This window comes from Amphimedon queenslandica, unplaced genomic scaffold (assembly GCF_000090795.2).
Source record: "Amphimedon queenslandica unplaced genomic scaffold, v1.1 AMPQUscaffold_13309, whole genome shotgun sequence".
Taxonomy (NCBI): Eukaryota; Metazoa; Porifera; class Demospongiae; order Haplosclerida; family Niphatidae; genus Amphimedon; species Amphimedon queenslandica.
This window is the reverse complement of record NW_003546455.1, coordinates 53,681-70,962: the sequence shown is the minus strand read 5'-3', so window position 1 is coordinate 70,962 and position 17,282 is coordinate 53,681. Positions and strand designations below refer to the sequence as shown.

The window sequence follows — 17,282 nt, the reverse complement described above, 5'->3', positions numbered from 1 at the left end:
ACATGGCCTGCATCAGTGATTCACTGTTTTGTGTTCCATACAAAATTTAATTAATAATTGTAATTAAATAAATTTATTGCTCATGAAACAAGCAATATCAAATGTTATTTTTCAAGGTGGAGTCTCTGATTTGACTAACTCAATATGCTTCATTAATATATCAGGAGTCAGGACTCACCTTTTCTTTCTCATCTTTGCTGTATATATAGCTGTTACAATTGTCTCATGATAGAGCTGCAGTTGCTATTAATCTATTACTGTCATCTCTTAATTATTATTTGTCGACTTCTGGCAGTAAAGTGGGCATAGCAAAAAAGGAGGAGGAGAAGAAAGAAGATGGAGGAATTAATAGTTTAATTTTAGCTAAAGGACGGTTACTAGAAGCAGTCAAACAATTACTAGTCAGTTTATTGTTATTTATTATTAATTATTATAACTGTCCCTATAGAATTCAGTTCTTTCAGTTTATAAATAAGGAGTTTCATTTCTTTTATTTTTCTCAAATGATGAGGACAAGGTTACTATAAATAGAATGTGTTACTATAAATAGAATGATTGTTACTAATAATAGATTACTATTATTATTACTATTATTATTAGTATCTACAGGTATTGATAGCTGGTATAGTATCAATGCATTGCTCTGATCATATCATAATGCTGATAGTAATATCATATCAAAATCAACGTTAATGCTGGCATGATGTCTCACTGATATCGTGTCACCTCATTCACCCTCTCCTGTCAAGAACTGGCTGGTAATGAATTTTAAATCAGATCAAAGACACACACTTGAGTTGTGAGTTAGGATCATGTGATTGTCATGTGATGTATTTAAGTCATTTAAAGATTAAAAGCAAAATGAACGAGAATCATGTGATGTGGAAAATATTAATATTAATAAGTGAAATAAGTCATTATTCTTTCTTCTCTATATCTTCAGATAGATCAGTTTTTCTAAAGTTAAAGTGTAGCTCATTAGTTTATTCATTATTATTTGTATTGATAACAAATTGGCGAAAAGGATGGCCTGCCTCTTCAATTAGTTATAATGAGGATTACTATCAACTAAATTCAAGTTAATACAATCACTAGCAACTGTGAGTGATCATAGTAAAAAATTAAAAATCACCAAGTGTACATGAGATACTAGTGTAAAAGGGTACATGTATAATAGCAAGAGCAGTCTTGCATATAAAAATGCATGAAAAGGTCAATCAAAAGTCTACACAAAAAATGCAATGTCTCTTTTTCCATGGTAGCCCACCGTGGCTTAACAATAGTAGTAGTGCTATTTTGAGGTGCTTGACTAGCTGTCTTAATTTAGTGTTCCTTTTCCTTTTGTCTATTTCCCTATCTTTTCAAGGCTAAAATGAGTGAAGCAATCATGTTATGTTAGTAAATAAATTATTATTCAGTGAATCATCTTGTGAAGATATTGCAAGATTGTTAGAAATATGTAACCCATTTATAATTATATGTAAGTGTGTGAATATTAAAACTGTTACAATTATTGTTATGTTACTGTTCTTTTAGAATAATTATCAAGATATACTAAAAGGGAAGATCCCAACTGAAAGTATGTATACAGGTTTGATTTTAATATTTAATTCCTTCTGTGTCTCTTTTTCTCCTTCCACCAGTCCTCTCCTCCCTCTCTCTCCCTTCCTCCAGATTCCCTCCCTGATAACTCATGGAGTACATTGAAAGCAACATTAAGACAAAATATTAATAACATTAATATAAAAACATTACTAGTTTACATACTATATAATTAATGTTAATAATAAACACAGAGACACTTAGTAAGAAGCAAGGTTCATAAACTATAGTAGTAATAATCAAAATAAAGTAAATTTTATGCATGGCTAGTACCATAATAAAAATAATATAAAAATAGTTTTGATCTGTTATTAGTGAGATTGTATCATCCATTAATTCATTAATTGGAATTTTTGAATCTGAAGTGAGGTTCATTCAGCCTGATTCAGGCTAACAGTTTAGCAATAATTTTTTTAAGTTGATTAAATTTACAATCATCTAATAGGACTTTTAAAAACAAAATTTTAGAAAAAGGAGACAAATTGGTTTTGATCTGTTGATGGCGAAATCATAGCATAAATAAATTTGTTTATTCGAGTTTTTAAATTACGATTTAAATCTTTAGCTGTAAGCCTTTTAGTCTTCAAAAAAGATCTGTAGCTACGGAAATACTTAATAAAATCACTTAGATCAGAAGTCACTGGTTCAGAGCTCGAGTATATTGTAGCTGCAACAATTCTGTCTCTGTAATGTATAAATGAGGTGTAAGAATTCAACTGTATTTTGCTGACGCCTATGTATTCAGCAAGCAGTTCATTATCATTAACTTTTAAACTGTTATTGCTTTTACACCAAATGAATTTCAGCTTGACATTAAGTTCTTTTAGGTATTGAAAATTAAATGCAAGTCCCCATGACCTAGGATTTAAACTCAAAACTGATACTTCAATTCTCAGTACTTCCAATGAGAACTGCATTTCAATTAAATTCAAAATCTGTATATTCTCAGCACCCACTACACATATGTGTAGTCGTTTAAGAGGTTGTCCACGAGCAGTAAATTGTTTTAGTAACTCAAAGGCATTTTTACTTGCTTTTTCAATTCTTACTATCAGCTTTTTTAGCTTTTTAAGTTTCAGTAAAGGATGCTTTGATATGACTGAATTACAGTGCAAGTTATTAAAAAATGGAAAAGTAATTTCTTGCAATGATGAAAATTTTGAAATTATTTGGCAAGCTGAGACGTTATCGTTTGTAGCTAATTGTAGTCCTGTTACCATATCAATTGGTATAGTAAGTAGTTCTGTGATCATGCCCTCAATAGAAGTATTGTAAATTCTAATTTTTATCTTTCCATTGACAGAGGGGTGGGATTGGAGCCCTTTCTTAAAAGCTATTATTTCAGATGAGCTGAAAGGTTCAAACTGTAGTGTAATATTGTGAGTAGCAACAATATAGCCACAAATAAAATAATCAAAATCCTTTATGTGTAAATATACTTGTGTTGATTTAGACTTACTCCTTTGAATATAGTGTGACAACAAATATTTTTTAAGAATATAGCCTCTATTTTGTAATAGTGAATCTTGTTCATACATGCACCTGAGCATTAAACTTGTAAGCTGAATATATGGTGTTATGTCACTTTCCGCATCTTTACAGGCCATTCCATTGATTAAATGGTTCTTTATTTCAGTAATGTGGCTATCTATCTCATTATGATGTTTTGACACTTTTTCGATATAGTTTAATATGTCATCGTCATGATTCAGTATTATATTCATTGTTTCATTATCAACTTTTCTTTCAAGTAATTTCAATAATCCAACGTAGAAAGTAAGAACAACTTCAAGATTTGAGTTTTGCTTTAAGTCTTCTATAGTAAACATGAAGTCTGGATTATTGACAAGATAAATTGCTGCAAAGTATTCTTGTAGTGTAGTGTGTATAAAACTGCTGAATTCATCTTCATCGAACCCAGCGAAGCCAATATTAGTGTCCATCATACCAAGAGTGATCATACTCAAGTTATGAAACTCATTTTTAAAAATATATTCCTGTCTCATTGAGCCATTGTAAGCTATTTCAGAGAGAAAATAGAATTGATTCCAAGTACTGGATTGAGCTAATTCAGAAATACTAAAGTCCATTTTGCATATTAAATGTCGAGGCATTTTATAGCGTATTTCAATTACTTTCTTATCAATGAGGTGTCGTTTGAGTAATATACAAACATAATGATTATAAATTTCTGTCATTGTTCTTGGATATTTTTTGTTATCAGTTCGTATAAAATCATTAAAAACTGTACACATTATGAAGCAATTCATTGGATTGTATAGCATACTCTCAACCATAGTATTGCGATTATAGTAAGACTGAAATTCGTCAGCTAATGTTTTATTACTTTCAAAATATTTTGTAGCATATTTTCTGGTTTCATTTGGGCTAAAGCCTACAATATAAAGACTTTTTGAATTATGTTCTAAATAAGTATACAGAGGGAAACTAGCAGCATGTCTGGTTATAACTATCTTTGTTGACTTGCGAAGAATGTCTCCTTTTATAAGTTTAATGAATATTGAAGTTGAATTGCTTCTTAATTGATGTGGAAGCTCATCAAAACCATCTAATACCCAAAGTACACCTGCTCCTTTTGTTTTCTTGATTGATAGTGCTATTTCAGTCATATTAATATCTTCAACATCAATGAGAAGGTCTTCAAAAGTTTTGGCTTTTTGATAAGTTTCATGGCGCAATGCAATAAAAATGACAACTTTAAAATTGTTTAAATATTCATCTGTTTGTCTAACCCATCGCAATGTTAGTTCTTTAGCTAATGTGCTCTTTCCTATGCCAGGCTCTCCTTCAATTAATACAAATCTTAGCTGTTTATCTTTTAGTGGTTTCAAAATATGGTGAATTTCTATACTTTCAAATTTTTCTAATATTTGTTCAACAGAAGCTTTTTTAAAGAATTCTGCATTTTCTGTACTGTGTCTTTCCACCTTGATTAATTTCAAAGGTATAAAAGGGACATAATCATGAAAAGATGGACCAGCAGCTGGGAATTTATTCTCATCTGGATCTCTAAACCTTGTCAGATTCTCATTATATTCATCACGTAATTCGAATGCATATTCATCAATTGCTGTTGTACTTGATGATGCATGCATTAATATTACTATAATTGAAATTATTGCTACAACTACTGACACTGGTAAAATGATCCACCATAATATCGTGAAATTTTGTGCAGGAGTATCAGGCACAAGCTCTGTAGCCAAAAAAATCATAATATTTTGAAAGTACAAATAAATCACTGACTTTTATGATTATCCTCACACTTGATGTTTTCCACTATATCAGCCAATCTCTGTAAAGTTGGTTCACCTTCTTCATTAACATTATCCTCTCTCCTCAGCCAGCGAGCAACACAGTCCCTGAAGCATTCTTCAGCAGGTCTAGGTTTACCAGCATTATTAGCTTGTATTGCTTCTAATGTGTTGTGGTAAAGGCCACACTTAAGACCAAAGTCCTTCCATTTGGCTTTAGAAAAATGTTTTAACTTAGACAGAACTAATTGAAGATGTGTAATATCTGAAAGCAGAGATTTGAGAAACAGAAATAATATTATTACTAACCAAGAACGGTGGTATCTGTGATCATGATGGAGGCCATTACAAGATGAGAACAAGATTAGAACTAGGCGAGACTAGATGAGAACAAGTCGAAAACAAGTAATCTAAAAATTTGCTAAGAACGAGCCACACCTTAAAGCTAGCAAATTCAAAGTATTGATAGCCACACCCATGCAAGACCACGCCCATGCATGACAAGTGGCCTCGCAGTGACTTTAGTCATAGATAGTAAAATCCGCGGTAAAATCATATAAATTGAGTGCAGGATAGATCAAGACTGGAGGAACAGTAAAGCTACCAACAATTAATATAGATGTAAGTATAACAATAATAATATAACTAATTCAGTCAAACAATAAGTAGACTATCTAGTCAGTTTATTAGTTATTATAATTATACGGTAACGTTCCTGTAGAACTCTGTTCTTTTAGTTTGTACAAAAGGAATATTGTTTCGTTTATTTTCGTCAAATGATAAACCCTCTCCTAACAAAAAGAAACCTGTTGATGTCTTCTTCCCCATACAATAGACCTCTTTGGGTGAGAATGAATTACGTCAAAGAATGATATACGGCAAGGGGCGTGACTGAGCCTGGCTGACTCTGAAATAATTTTCGTGGACGGCAACTTTCTATGGAGTATGAATGGGCTAATGCAGAAAGCAAGCTCTATTAAAGAATATGCTTCATATTGCACCAAATCCCTTTTAGGAGATGCTTAGCAGCGACCATTCTTTCCTCCAACCAGCTTTTGTAGCTTGAAAAAGCTCCATGCCAACGAAAAGAATCAGTTTTGCCTTTTCTTCATTCATCCTCCATTGAATCTTGCCGTCCAAAATGGCGGCCAATTATCACCGTAGGTGGATACCGTAATAAACAGTAATGATATTCATAGGCCACCGTCAATCTCACCTGAAGAGGTCTATACACAATTCGGTCTTTATGTGTGGGTGGAGCTAGTTATTAAGTCACCTGATAACCAGTGGTAAGAATTAAGAAACATTGTATGTGTACATATACTGTATTGATAAAACGTTAAAATTTTATGTAAGTTTGAAATCTCTATACTTAATTAGTGCTATAATCATCAATATGTATTGGAAAATGTAATAAAAATTGGGAGTGATTTTTTAGCCATTATTTAGCCATAGCCTTGGATATTTTTAGAATTTGGCACGTTTCTTAAAATGGCTGTAATTTTAAAAATTTAAGTCTGGATCAGCTCAAACTTTTTATGCAGCATAAGGACAGCAATATGTATCAAAAAATGTGATAAAAATTAGGGGTTAATTTTTAGCCATTGTTCGGAAAAAAGCATGGGCTATAGCCTTGGGTGTTTTTCAGATTTTGGCTTATTTTAAAAATGGCTATAACTCAAAAGATTTAAGCTGGAATCACCCCAAACTTTCTACATAGCATTAGGACATCAATATAATCAGAAAATGTAATAAACATTTAAAGTAATTTTTTAGCCATTTTCTTGGAAAAAGGCATGGGTATTTTTCAGATTTTGGCCAATTTTCAAAATAAGCGTAACTTGAAAAATTGAAGTCAGAATTAGCTCAAACTTTCTACATAGCTTAAGGACATTATATCATAAAATGTTATAAAATTTTGTGGTGATTTGGGAGCCATGTTTTGGGAAAAAACATGGGCTATAACAGTATATTTTGGCATAATAATTTTTTAATGGCCATAACTTGAAAAATAATAGTGGGAATTAGCTCCAACTTATACCTAGCATAAGGACATCAATATGTACCAAAAAAGTGTACTAAAAATTTGGAGTGATTTTGGAGCCATTTTTGGGAAAAAAGCATGGGCTATAATACAGGGTTATTTTTCAGATTTTGGCCAATTTTAAAAATAGCCATAATTTGAAAAAATGGAGTTAGAATTAGCTCAAACGTTCTACATAGCATAAGGACATCAATACGTATCAAAAATATAATAAAAATTTGTCATGATTTATGAGCCATTTAGGGTATTTTTAGATTTTAGCAAGTTATTTATCAATGTGGCCCCACCTTGGCAATTTATTATATCTCCAGTGAACTCTGCACTCACATTTCATTATCCTTTTACATTGTTTAGTTAACCTTACAGCTTTCTTGTTGATACTGGTACAGCTGCTACTCTTCTCAGTTCCACTGCTTGGAATCATTGCCTGAAACAAAGTGGTGGTGATCTTGGCCAAGTTCTCCTTGGAGCCAGTGTCGTCTTCAGAGGAGGTTAGTTTTGTGGCACTCCTCAAACATACCTCATGATACCTGTATCTATTCATGCCCTCCCTTCTACAAATAGGAAATGTCATCTCCATGCTATTTTGTGTCAGACAATACTTCCTAGTCTGAACTGAAAAATTTATCTTGTGTCAATGGTTCTGTGAAGGATACAGGCACCTGGCTAGTGGAAGATAATCTAGCATCATATGGCAGAATTAAGGCTACTGACGTGAGGGCTGTTGTAACTCATAACTCAGTAATTGTCATTCAACAAATTAACCCTACAAAATCTGCTACTGCTACATGTACATGTATAAAGGTGCTTGTATTGCTACTATTTCTGGTTTATGAGTCCCGGTGGCATCTCAATTATCAAGCACCTTAAGTGTATTTGACCACAGGTGAATCCTTTACTAATAAAGTAGTTCTGTTTGAGTGTACTTGTATCTTGTATATTAGTTAGTACAGTACACTTGTGTCAGTTTGTAGCTAAAGGGCAGGCCCCTTAATGTTTGACCTTCGTCTAGCTAGGTGCACTGTTTCATATTTTCTGCATGTACATGGCCTGCATCAATGATTCACTGTTTTGTTATCCTTACAAAATTGAATTAATAATTCTAATTAAATTTATTGCTGTTGAAACAAACAGTATCAAATTTTATTTTTTAATAGTCAGACAAGGTGAAGTTTCTGGTCCAACTAACTCAATATGCTTCATTAATGTAATAGAAGAAATTAAAGGACTTCAAGTAATCAATGCATAAATTGTGCATTAAATAATTTAATTTCTCCCTCTTCTCATATAGATCTAATTGTGTTAATAAAAGTACTGTACAAATTTGATGACATTTTAATATTTTTAATTCATCATTATTATTGTTTGTAACAAACTATGTACATTTATGCATAATAATGTTGATATAAACATTAATGTAAAATTAAATTGTAAAGGTATGCTTCTAATACTTACTCTTCCTGTTTATCTCTTTATATTTATAACGGTATTGTTCTAAAAATTGTCAACAAGTTTTGTTTTTCATACAAAAGTAATATGCTAGACATTTTGAAACAAGTTATTAGACAATGGTGATAACAATAACGAGTTAACAACTATGTTTTCATATTTGACGTGTGGAATTATGTGCATGTATGCATACATGTTGAAACTAATTCACTGCAACGTAGCATAAAAGCAACATTCTGCCATACAATGATTGTTGCTGAGCAAAAACAAACTGGAGCATAATACAGTCATGGCCTGCTGCAAGCAGATGCTTTACAAACTATTACTGACTGTTATACTAGTGTCACTAAATGTAAGTGGCAGTGATGAATGTGTCTATTTAACAAATTCAACTTCATTGGTTTATCATCTCTGTGGAAAAGGAAGATCACTTCTACAGCCAGGTACTCACTTATGTCTCTTAGCAAACATATCTTATGATTTGAACATGGCTAATTCTTCCTTTTGTTTGGTTAGTGGTGTTAGCAATATCACAATATTGAGTGCATCAACCAATGTCCCAGCCACTATTACCTGTTCAGAGCCCACTGGTCTTGGCTTTTATAACTCTAGTGGGCTACGAATTGAGAATGTTAACATACACCAGTGTGGTGGGACAATGCCTTCTGTAGCCTGGCTTTATCCTAGTCATGATAATTCGTTCTATTTTCCCAAAGGTCAGTCTTCAACACTCCTTTTTAGTCATTCAGCAGACGTTTTACTTCAGAATGTATCCATTAGTAATTTTTATGGATATGGAATTGTGTACATCAATCACTACAAGAGCCTAGCTGTCATCTCAGTCAAAATATACAGCAGTGTGTATTGTGACATTGATACAAACTGTGCTGGTGGTGGGACTGGACTACTTCTCTACTTCTCAAACTACACAACTAATGAACCAGTTACAGCCATCATATCTCACATAGACCTTCAAGGAAATGACAATACTGACATTAACAGACCCTTGTCTTCATCATCCTATCCAAAAGCAGTCAATAGTTTTGCTTCTTGTACTGCAGTACTCTTCAGTGAAGGAAACTATCAAGCATCCATATTTTTTGAAAAGAGTGTGTGGGATGGTTGTTATCACAGTTTGTATAACATAGCCATCATAGCCAGAGATGCACCCATTGGAAGGACCACTGTAGCTTTTGAGAATGTAACCTTTACTGAAAACAAGCTCATAGACTCAAAAGTTGGCGTTATTGGGTGTATTGTAGGATCAAGGTACAAAAGAAATGAAATTGGCATTAAAAAGAAGTGGAGCTTTCTTAGTATAAAAAACAGTTTATTTCAATTCCATTATGATGCACTTTCAAAACAGCTTGCTGACACTACCTATGATCATATATTCTTTCATGTTATTGTTGATTCTAATATTGAGGCATACGTGTCCATTTCTTTGCAAAATATTTACTGTAAGAGAAGTCATTTTGGCTATCGCTCATCAATCATTTTTGCAAAAGTAACAGAAAATGGAAAGAATCAGCAGAAGAATCTTCTGTTAGAACTAAAATCATTCACAGTAGGTACTACAAACTGGAAGCTTGTACCAAAAAGAGTAGACAACATTGGGAAGATGGTCTTTGTCAATATAGCCAATGTCACTATTTATGGTAATAACATTATGAAATACATTACTGGGTCAGTAATACTGGCTTGCAACTCTGACATTTATTTGTATGGTGACATATTGTTTGAGAACAATAGGGCAACTAATGGAGGTGCTATAAGACTTGATCAATCATCACATATGTTTCTACTTGAACCATTAAATGCAGTGTTTATCAGAAACAAGGCCTTTTCATATGGAGGGGCTATTTATTCTTATGTCGAAAGAAACTTGCCATTATCAAATTCACTCTGTGCGATTCAAATATACAGTAATAAAACGAATGCCTCCGACATAAACATAAAACTACATTTCATCAATAATACTGCTGGACTAGCTGGTAACTCAATGTATGTGTCTCCATCGTATGATTGTCAACAGTTAAACTCTCCATTTAATACAAGTGTACTCTATAATGCATTAACATACTTTACTAATAGCAACTGGACAACTAATGAGATAGCATCAGTAGCAGTTAAGACACAATTATGCTCAATTAGTGGAGTGAACAAAGTTAAAACTAGTTACAATTTTTATCCTGGGCAAACACTCACCATTGGACTTAGAACTGTTGATCTAAACAATATCTCAAGTTATGCGCAGGTTTTGACAACACTTACGAGGATTTTGAAAACAAGTTTCCTCAAATACAACATGGACATATCAAATGAGCTCAATCCTAAACACCGTACACAGGTTGTGTACAGTAACAGTTGCACTCCTCTTCAATTTCAAATACTTCCTGCTGTAAACAATACAGAGCGAGATATTTCACTACGGTTTGCAGTGTTTGGTTATTTTTCTGTGGCATTTGTCAAACTAGAACAACTGAATTGTCCACTTGGATTTGTTTATAATAATAAAACCAAGCGTTGCACATGTAGCTCTTTTCTTAAAGCCCTTGGCATCACTCAATGTAAAATTGATAATACTAAAGTATTAATCCCTCAAGCGTCTTGGTTGGGTCTAGTTCATACAAAAAATCAATCAAAACTAGAGTACTGTCCTCATTGCCCTCCTGGATACTGTAGGACTGACACATGGAACATCAATGTAACACAAATTGATGATATATGCATGAGTAATCATGCTGGCATATTGTGTGGACAATGCAAGGAAGGATATAGCAAAGTTCTTTTTTCTTACGACTGTCATTATTGCAACAATGATATCGAAAATGTTGGTTTACTAGCAGTCATTGTTGTCACAAGCATATTGTATGTTGTGCTTCTATTCTGTTTTAAATTCACCATCAATAAAGGAACAATAGGTGGTTTGGTATTATGGTTTGATGTCGTAAGTCTTACACCATCATTTACGCTCTTAGTAACACATAAAAACATCTTTAGGTACTTCATATATGGAATTTCATTCACAATATACAGTTTACAAATACCACTATGTGTATGGAATGGCTTCAATGCTATGGATACAATGTTCATTGAGTATAGCTTCTCATTTTATTTATGGCTCTTGGTCATAATTATAATCCTAATCAGTCGCTGTTCAACAAAGGTTTCTAATCTCACTGTAGGATCCTCGGTTCAAGTCCTAATGACTTTAATGTTTATATCATTTTCAAATCTTCTTTCTCTCTCGCTTAATGTACTCACTCCAGCTCGTATACACCAGTTAAGCCCTGATGGTAGCACCTCCAGTAGATTAGTTTGGTTCACTGATGGCAGTGTTTTATATGGGAGGGACCCAGTTCATATCATATTGATATGCATCAGTATTGCTGTCATTATATTTTTTGTTGTTCCTTTTATACTCCTTGGATTGTTTGGTGTTAAACTGTTTCGATTCCGATGCATGGCCATGTACTTACGTCCATTCATTGAAGCACTCCATGGTCCTTACAAGGATAAGCACAGGTATTGGTTTGGTCTAATGCTGATCATACGTACACTTGTGCATATCATATCAGCATCACTTGATAGCAACAACACTACACTGCTATTGCTAATCTTCACAGTTGTAACCGGGTTTTATGTTCTTGGATTGTGCCTTGTAAAACCATACAAAAATAAGATCCATAATGGACTAGAAATATTATTTGGCATCATCCTCTTGGCAAACCTAATAGTCTCCTCGTCAGCCAGTAGTCTGAGTGCCATTGAAACTGTTGCGAGTGTATCTATTAGTTGTGGAGGAGTGCTCTGCTGCATTATATTAGGTTACCATATATGCATTGGTCTTAATCAAAATCGCCGGATTAGAAAACTATTGAAACAAAAATGTTGTAATTTTTATAAAAAGGATGATTTATATGAGTCTTTGCCACCACTCATTGAGGAAAATAGAGAAGAAAAAGATTATTAGTCATCTGTTTGGAAAGCTTTTGTACAATTTCACAGTATCATTGTAAATTTTGATCACAAACAAGTAGCCTAGTTGTCAGTGAGAAATATTTTGTTTTCTTTGTAACAGTAGTCTAATAGTTGGAAAAATAATAATGTTTCTCAGTTTAGATATTATCGAGAATCAGCACTACAATAGCGATTAGCTAGAATTGCTGCACATAGTAAGATTAGCAGAGATCAAGTTAAGATACTTTGACAACAAAAAGAGAATAAAACTGCTCTAAGATTACAGAACTTAAATACTAAAACATAACAAAGAAATAAGGACATGCACTATTGTACACAGGTAACTAACAAAAGGTCCATATGGAGTAGACAAGTGAGTCATGAGCTGGACAGAGCTGTCCAGCTCATTGTACGTTACACAAAAGAGGGCATAAGGCCATAGGAACATGAGATCATACATTAATTAAAAGCATATGTTTACGTAAATACTAATTAACACAAAATACACAACCTACTAATTACATGCACACATATGTCATACATATTACAACAGATATTACATTTTTTTTTGCTATAACCAATAGGGTGATTAATATTTTCATTATATTTAGTTTAAAAATGAGAATATTAAGAGCTTTTCCACTAGTTGTAGGAAATGTGAGGAAAAATCTTAACACTTAGACTAAAAAAAGAATTAAAGTTCCTGACCTGTTAAAGCACAATAATACCTTTATAGCCTGTTAAAATAGCAAATTAGCATGAATAATTTATTGAGTTAGCAATGATACATATTGTAAATATTTTCCTTCATATAGCTATTCCAATTAGCATCAAATAATTCACTTGAATTAGCAAATAAATGTATTGTAGATATTGACTTTTATTGTAGCTGTTCCATCAGCAACAACAACACATGACAAAATTGCAATGTCTTGTGTTAATACATTCATAAATGAGACATTAACTATTAGTAATGCAGTAGCGTTACTAAGTATTTTACCAGGTGTACAAATCATTATTTTCTTAACGTTGCATCTATGAAACATGTGTGTGATAATGCAATTATCTTATCTAATTCTCGCAGAACAACAGTATCAAAAGCAGTAGTAATAGGGCTTAGTACCCAATACTGAAAGTCAGATGTACCACAAGGAGTTAATCTTATACTGGAATCCTTAGTTAAAAAATTAAGCTGTTTTGTGACCTTTCCTCTGAATTCATAATCGAATGCAACATAATGAGGCCAGTTTGTTTTTGGTTGAACTGTCTTAGTTGGTGGCAATTTGTGTGGCTTTAACTCATATGCTTCTTGAATATCAGCAACAAGTATGCAGTAAACACTCATTTGTGGTACCTAAAAGTTAATTATTATTTAAACGATCAATGCACTTTTATTTTCCTAAGAAGTAAAAAAGTGAAGTATTTCATGTTTAGCGAAATAGATCTGCATGCATAAATTATTATTGCTGTATTCATAATGGAGATAATCAACACATGCATGATGCTTACCATACAGCTCAGTGAGTACTCTTTTAACCACAAATCACAAAAAATTATGAAATGTTTTTATACCCAAAAAGTTATAATATATACTTTATATTAATTTTGTTATGATAATCAAAACAACCCATTATGCATAATAGCCCACATGTAATTAAGCAAATTTTGATCCTATAAGTAGATCTACATATCTGATAATAATTAGCACTAAATACACATGCACATGAATGGAGGCTAAAAACGAAGTACACCAGGCTCCAGCTCAAAAGTATTCTCACAAGCCAGACCATTTCCCAGCCTGCAGTAATTGGGGTGGTCCAAAAGACACATGTATCTGCATGCATTGATGTTCCTGGCTTCCTGCGCTTGATTGCTTTCATTTTTTGATAGCAAAAATTGTTGTTACTTTTTGATGACAAAATTTTTATTCATTTAAAACTAGATGTAGCTCTATCTAAATTTAAAAGAAATATTTCAAATTGTAATTATTAAAAACAAAACAAGACAAGGATAAATAGTAGGTTAAAATAAAGAGAATAATAATGGAATGAAATGAAAATTATTTTGAAGTAAATAATAACGCCCACGCGGATGTTACCAATCCCTTCTATTTCCTCTATTAGCTATGCTATATAAGTGAAGTAGTGAACTAAGACGCATCATGTCTAGAGGGTAAAGCTTTCATCTATTATATCTTTTTCTCCTGTGAAGAGACTAGATATGTTACCTTCTCGATGTGCTTCTGTCCTCCGAGGTGTCCTGTGTAGACATGCAGGAACTTTTATCACACCTTCTTCTCTTCATTCTTCCTTATCACTGGCTGAGAAGGAGGGCGGAAAAGAGAATATAAGAATACTGGACGTCAGAAGCCCCGAGCAGTACTCGACTGCCCACATACCCACCGCTGCCAACTGCCACGAGATATTCACCTACCTTACCACAAGCGATGAGCCTGGAGTGAAGAAACTGGTCGATACTTTTACTGATTCATTTCAGAGGGCAGGGATAAATGGAGAAATTGGAGAGAGAGTAGTGACATATGAGAACTCCCTAGACTCCCTTTACGGTGCTAGCTGCAGAGGAATGTGCCTACTCCAACTCCTTGGACATCAAAACGTTTCAGTACTTGAGGGTGGACTGGACAGATGGATTGCTGAAGGATATCCAACCAGTACAGACTCGGATGAAGTCCAAAGAGGGTCCTTTAAAGCAAAATGGTCTCCAAATCATGTATGGGCTGATATGCATGAAGTTGCAGAAGCAATCAGGGAACAAAATGCTGTGCTACTGGATGTACGTGACATAGAGGAGTGGACAGGAGAGTCCTCTTCACCTTACGGTGTATCCTTTACTCCACAAAAAGGTCGTCTACCGGGATCAGTTCACATACTGTGGAGGGACTTCATGGAGAAGAGAAGTGATGGTTCCTGTCATTTTAAAGCACCTGAAGTCATAAGAGAAATGTGTGCTCAAAAGGGCATTAGACCAGAGCAGAATGTGATTGTCTATTGCTTTAAAGGAGCAAGAGCTTCTAATACGTTATTAGCATTGAAAGAGGCCGGATTTAAGAACATCAAGAATTATTTTGGTTCGTGGAATGAATGGTCAAGACACCCTGAACTAGAAATTGACTCTCGTTTGTTGAATTAAAAGGTACAACTTGCTGATTTTTATGTATACTTTTAATTTTATTTTAGCTTGAATGTGTGTATAATGTTATTTAATTAAATATATACCAGTCACACTAACAGATTATTATGGTCATGTTTTTGTAAATTCAATGTAAACAATTTAATTTTGTACCTTATTACATTCATTTATTGACTATTTATAATTACGTTAAGAAGCCAGTATAAGTGAGGCACCTTTAATGTCTAGGAACAACAGCTCCATGAGCAATAGACTGCTATATAGTATGTAGGCCTACAACTAGTCTTGATACAATAATTATTGTGTAGTTAGTTCATTTAAGGGTATAAATTTGTCATTGGGTATGCATAGAAAAAACTGATTTTTGACTGTGAAATGAAACTGAAACCTCCTTATCTACTTGTCTACAAGCATTAATTATTATCACACCTGCACCATGAGTTACAATGTATGCTGATACTATTGTCCTTATTAATGTATTTTTACAACTTGATAACAATAATAATTATGATTGCTTATCTTAGCTGCACTTTGACCTCATCTCCTCTTTGGCTGTCATAGCAACACAGTACATAGGTACAAAGTAAATGATAATCATAGTAAATGATAATAATTAAATTTCTAATTATATTCATGTACTGGCCTTAAGCCCAACATACGTTATGGGCATGCAGCCTTTGATCTTTCTTTCAACCTTGTTGAAAGGAATAGAAAGGTTTAATATTTATGGCTTGATATCACATCAAAAAGCATGATTAAAGACTGGGCAAATGTGGACAGCAAGATTGTTGAATGTAGTGTATGTGTATATGTGTGTAGTGTATGTATTGTACTTCCTACAGGTAATTACAAACAGGATAAAATTACATAATAAGAGCCAAGTGTGTTTGTACTGTAACTATGGATTATACTTCACTCAATTAGTTGCAGATTAATTTGTTATTTTTAGGGTCATACCTTATGTACATGTACCATATAGCAGAAAATTTTTATTGCCAAAAATTTTCGTGGATCCGTCCAAAAATCAATTTCATGGCTTTAATTTTTGTGGTTTTCTACATTTTGGCCATCTTAAACCATATAGAATTGATTTTTGTGGGTTAAAAAAAAACAAAATCCATGAAAATTTTGGGCCACAAAAATTTTCCGCTATACGGTAGCTGTGCATGCATTGTTTTTGTACAAATATTTTTTAGAATTCAAGCTATCTTAATTAAGTCAATTTTTTTGCTATTTTTAAATCTTAGTCAATTGTAACCAGGCTCTCTGTCTTTATCCATTTATTTTCAGGTTGTTCATAACCATACTTAAGATATCCCCAAAAGCATGCTAAGTGAGCTAAAGGTCATGTTTCATGGGATCTTGATGACTTATGGAGCAGCTTGAAATAATTATTAAAAAAATTAATTTTGATCAGAATCAACTCAAACTTTGATAAACATAAGAACATGAGTATGTGTCAAAAATTGGAGAATTATTTCCGAGTCACAGTTTGGTTTTACTTTTTAGTGAAGTTTGGAAATGTTCTATTCAATAGTACAGGGACTTTGACCCAATTTTTGAGAAGTTTTCAAAAGTTATAAAAAATCTAAATTGACTCAGAATACTTAAGCTCAAACTTTCTACACAACATTAGTACACGTATAAAAATTAGAAAAATATTAAGATAAAAAAATTTCTTTTTTAAATTTGACGAAATTAGGCCACCACCCCAATACTATAGTACAGGAACTTTGACCCAATTTTTAAGCAGTTTTCAAGAATCATAAAAAATCTAAATTTGACTCAAAATAAGCTCG

At 33.1% G+C, this 17,282-nt stretch overlaps 2 protein-coding genes and 1 long non-coding RNA gene across 3 annotated transcripts; 2 read left to right on the top strand and 1 right to left on the bottom strand.

Annotated features, from left to right (window-relative positions):
• Positions 1–1,648: 1,648 nt before the first annotated feature.
• LOC109583385 (uncharacterized) lies at positions 1,649–5,321 on the bottom strand. The gene is made up of 3 exons (XM_019998689.1): positions 5,187–5,321; positions 4,870–5,142; positions 1,649–4,819 (listed from the first exon to the last, which is right to left on the bottom strand). Exons 1-3 carry the CDS (start codon positions 5,221–5,223, stop codon positions 2,067–2,069), a joined length of 3,063 nt encoding a protein of 1,020 aa, XP_019854248.1. The 5' UTR covers positions 5,224–5,321; the 3' UTR covers positions 1,649–2,066.
• A 1,779-nt stretch (positions 5,322–7,100) lies between these two features.
• On the top strand, positions 7,101–8,311 carry LOC109583373 (uncharacterized). The gene is made up of 4 exons (XR_002185500.1): positions 7,101–7,412; positions 7,486–7,807; positions 8,079–8,155; positions 8,213–8,311. It is a non-coding gene; the product is annotated as an uncharacterized LOC109583373 (long non-coding RNA).
• Positions 8,312–14,454: 6,143 nt separating this feature from the next.
• LOC100636247 (putative thiosulfate sulfurtransferase) lies at positions 14,455–15,684 on the top strand. Its single transcript, XM_003387925.3, has one exon. The coding sequence runs from the start codon at positions 14,554–14,556 to the stop codon at positions 15,481–15,483; it is 930 nt and encodes a 309-aa protein (XP_003387973.1). The 5' UTR covers positions 14,455–14,553; the 3' UTR covers positions 15,484–15,684.
• Positions 15,685–17,282: the final 1,598 nt, after the last annotated feature.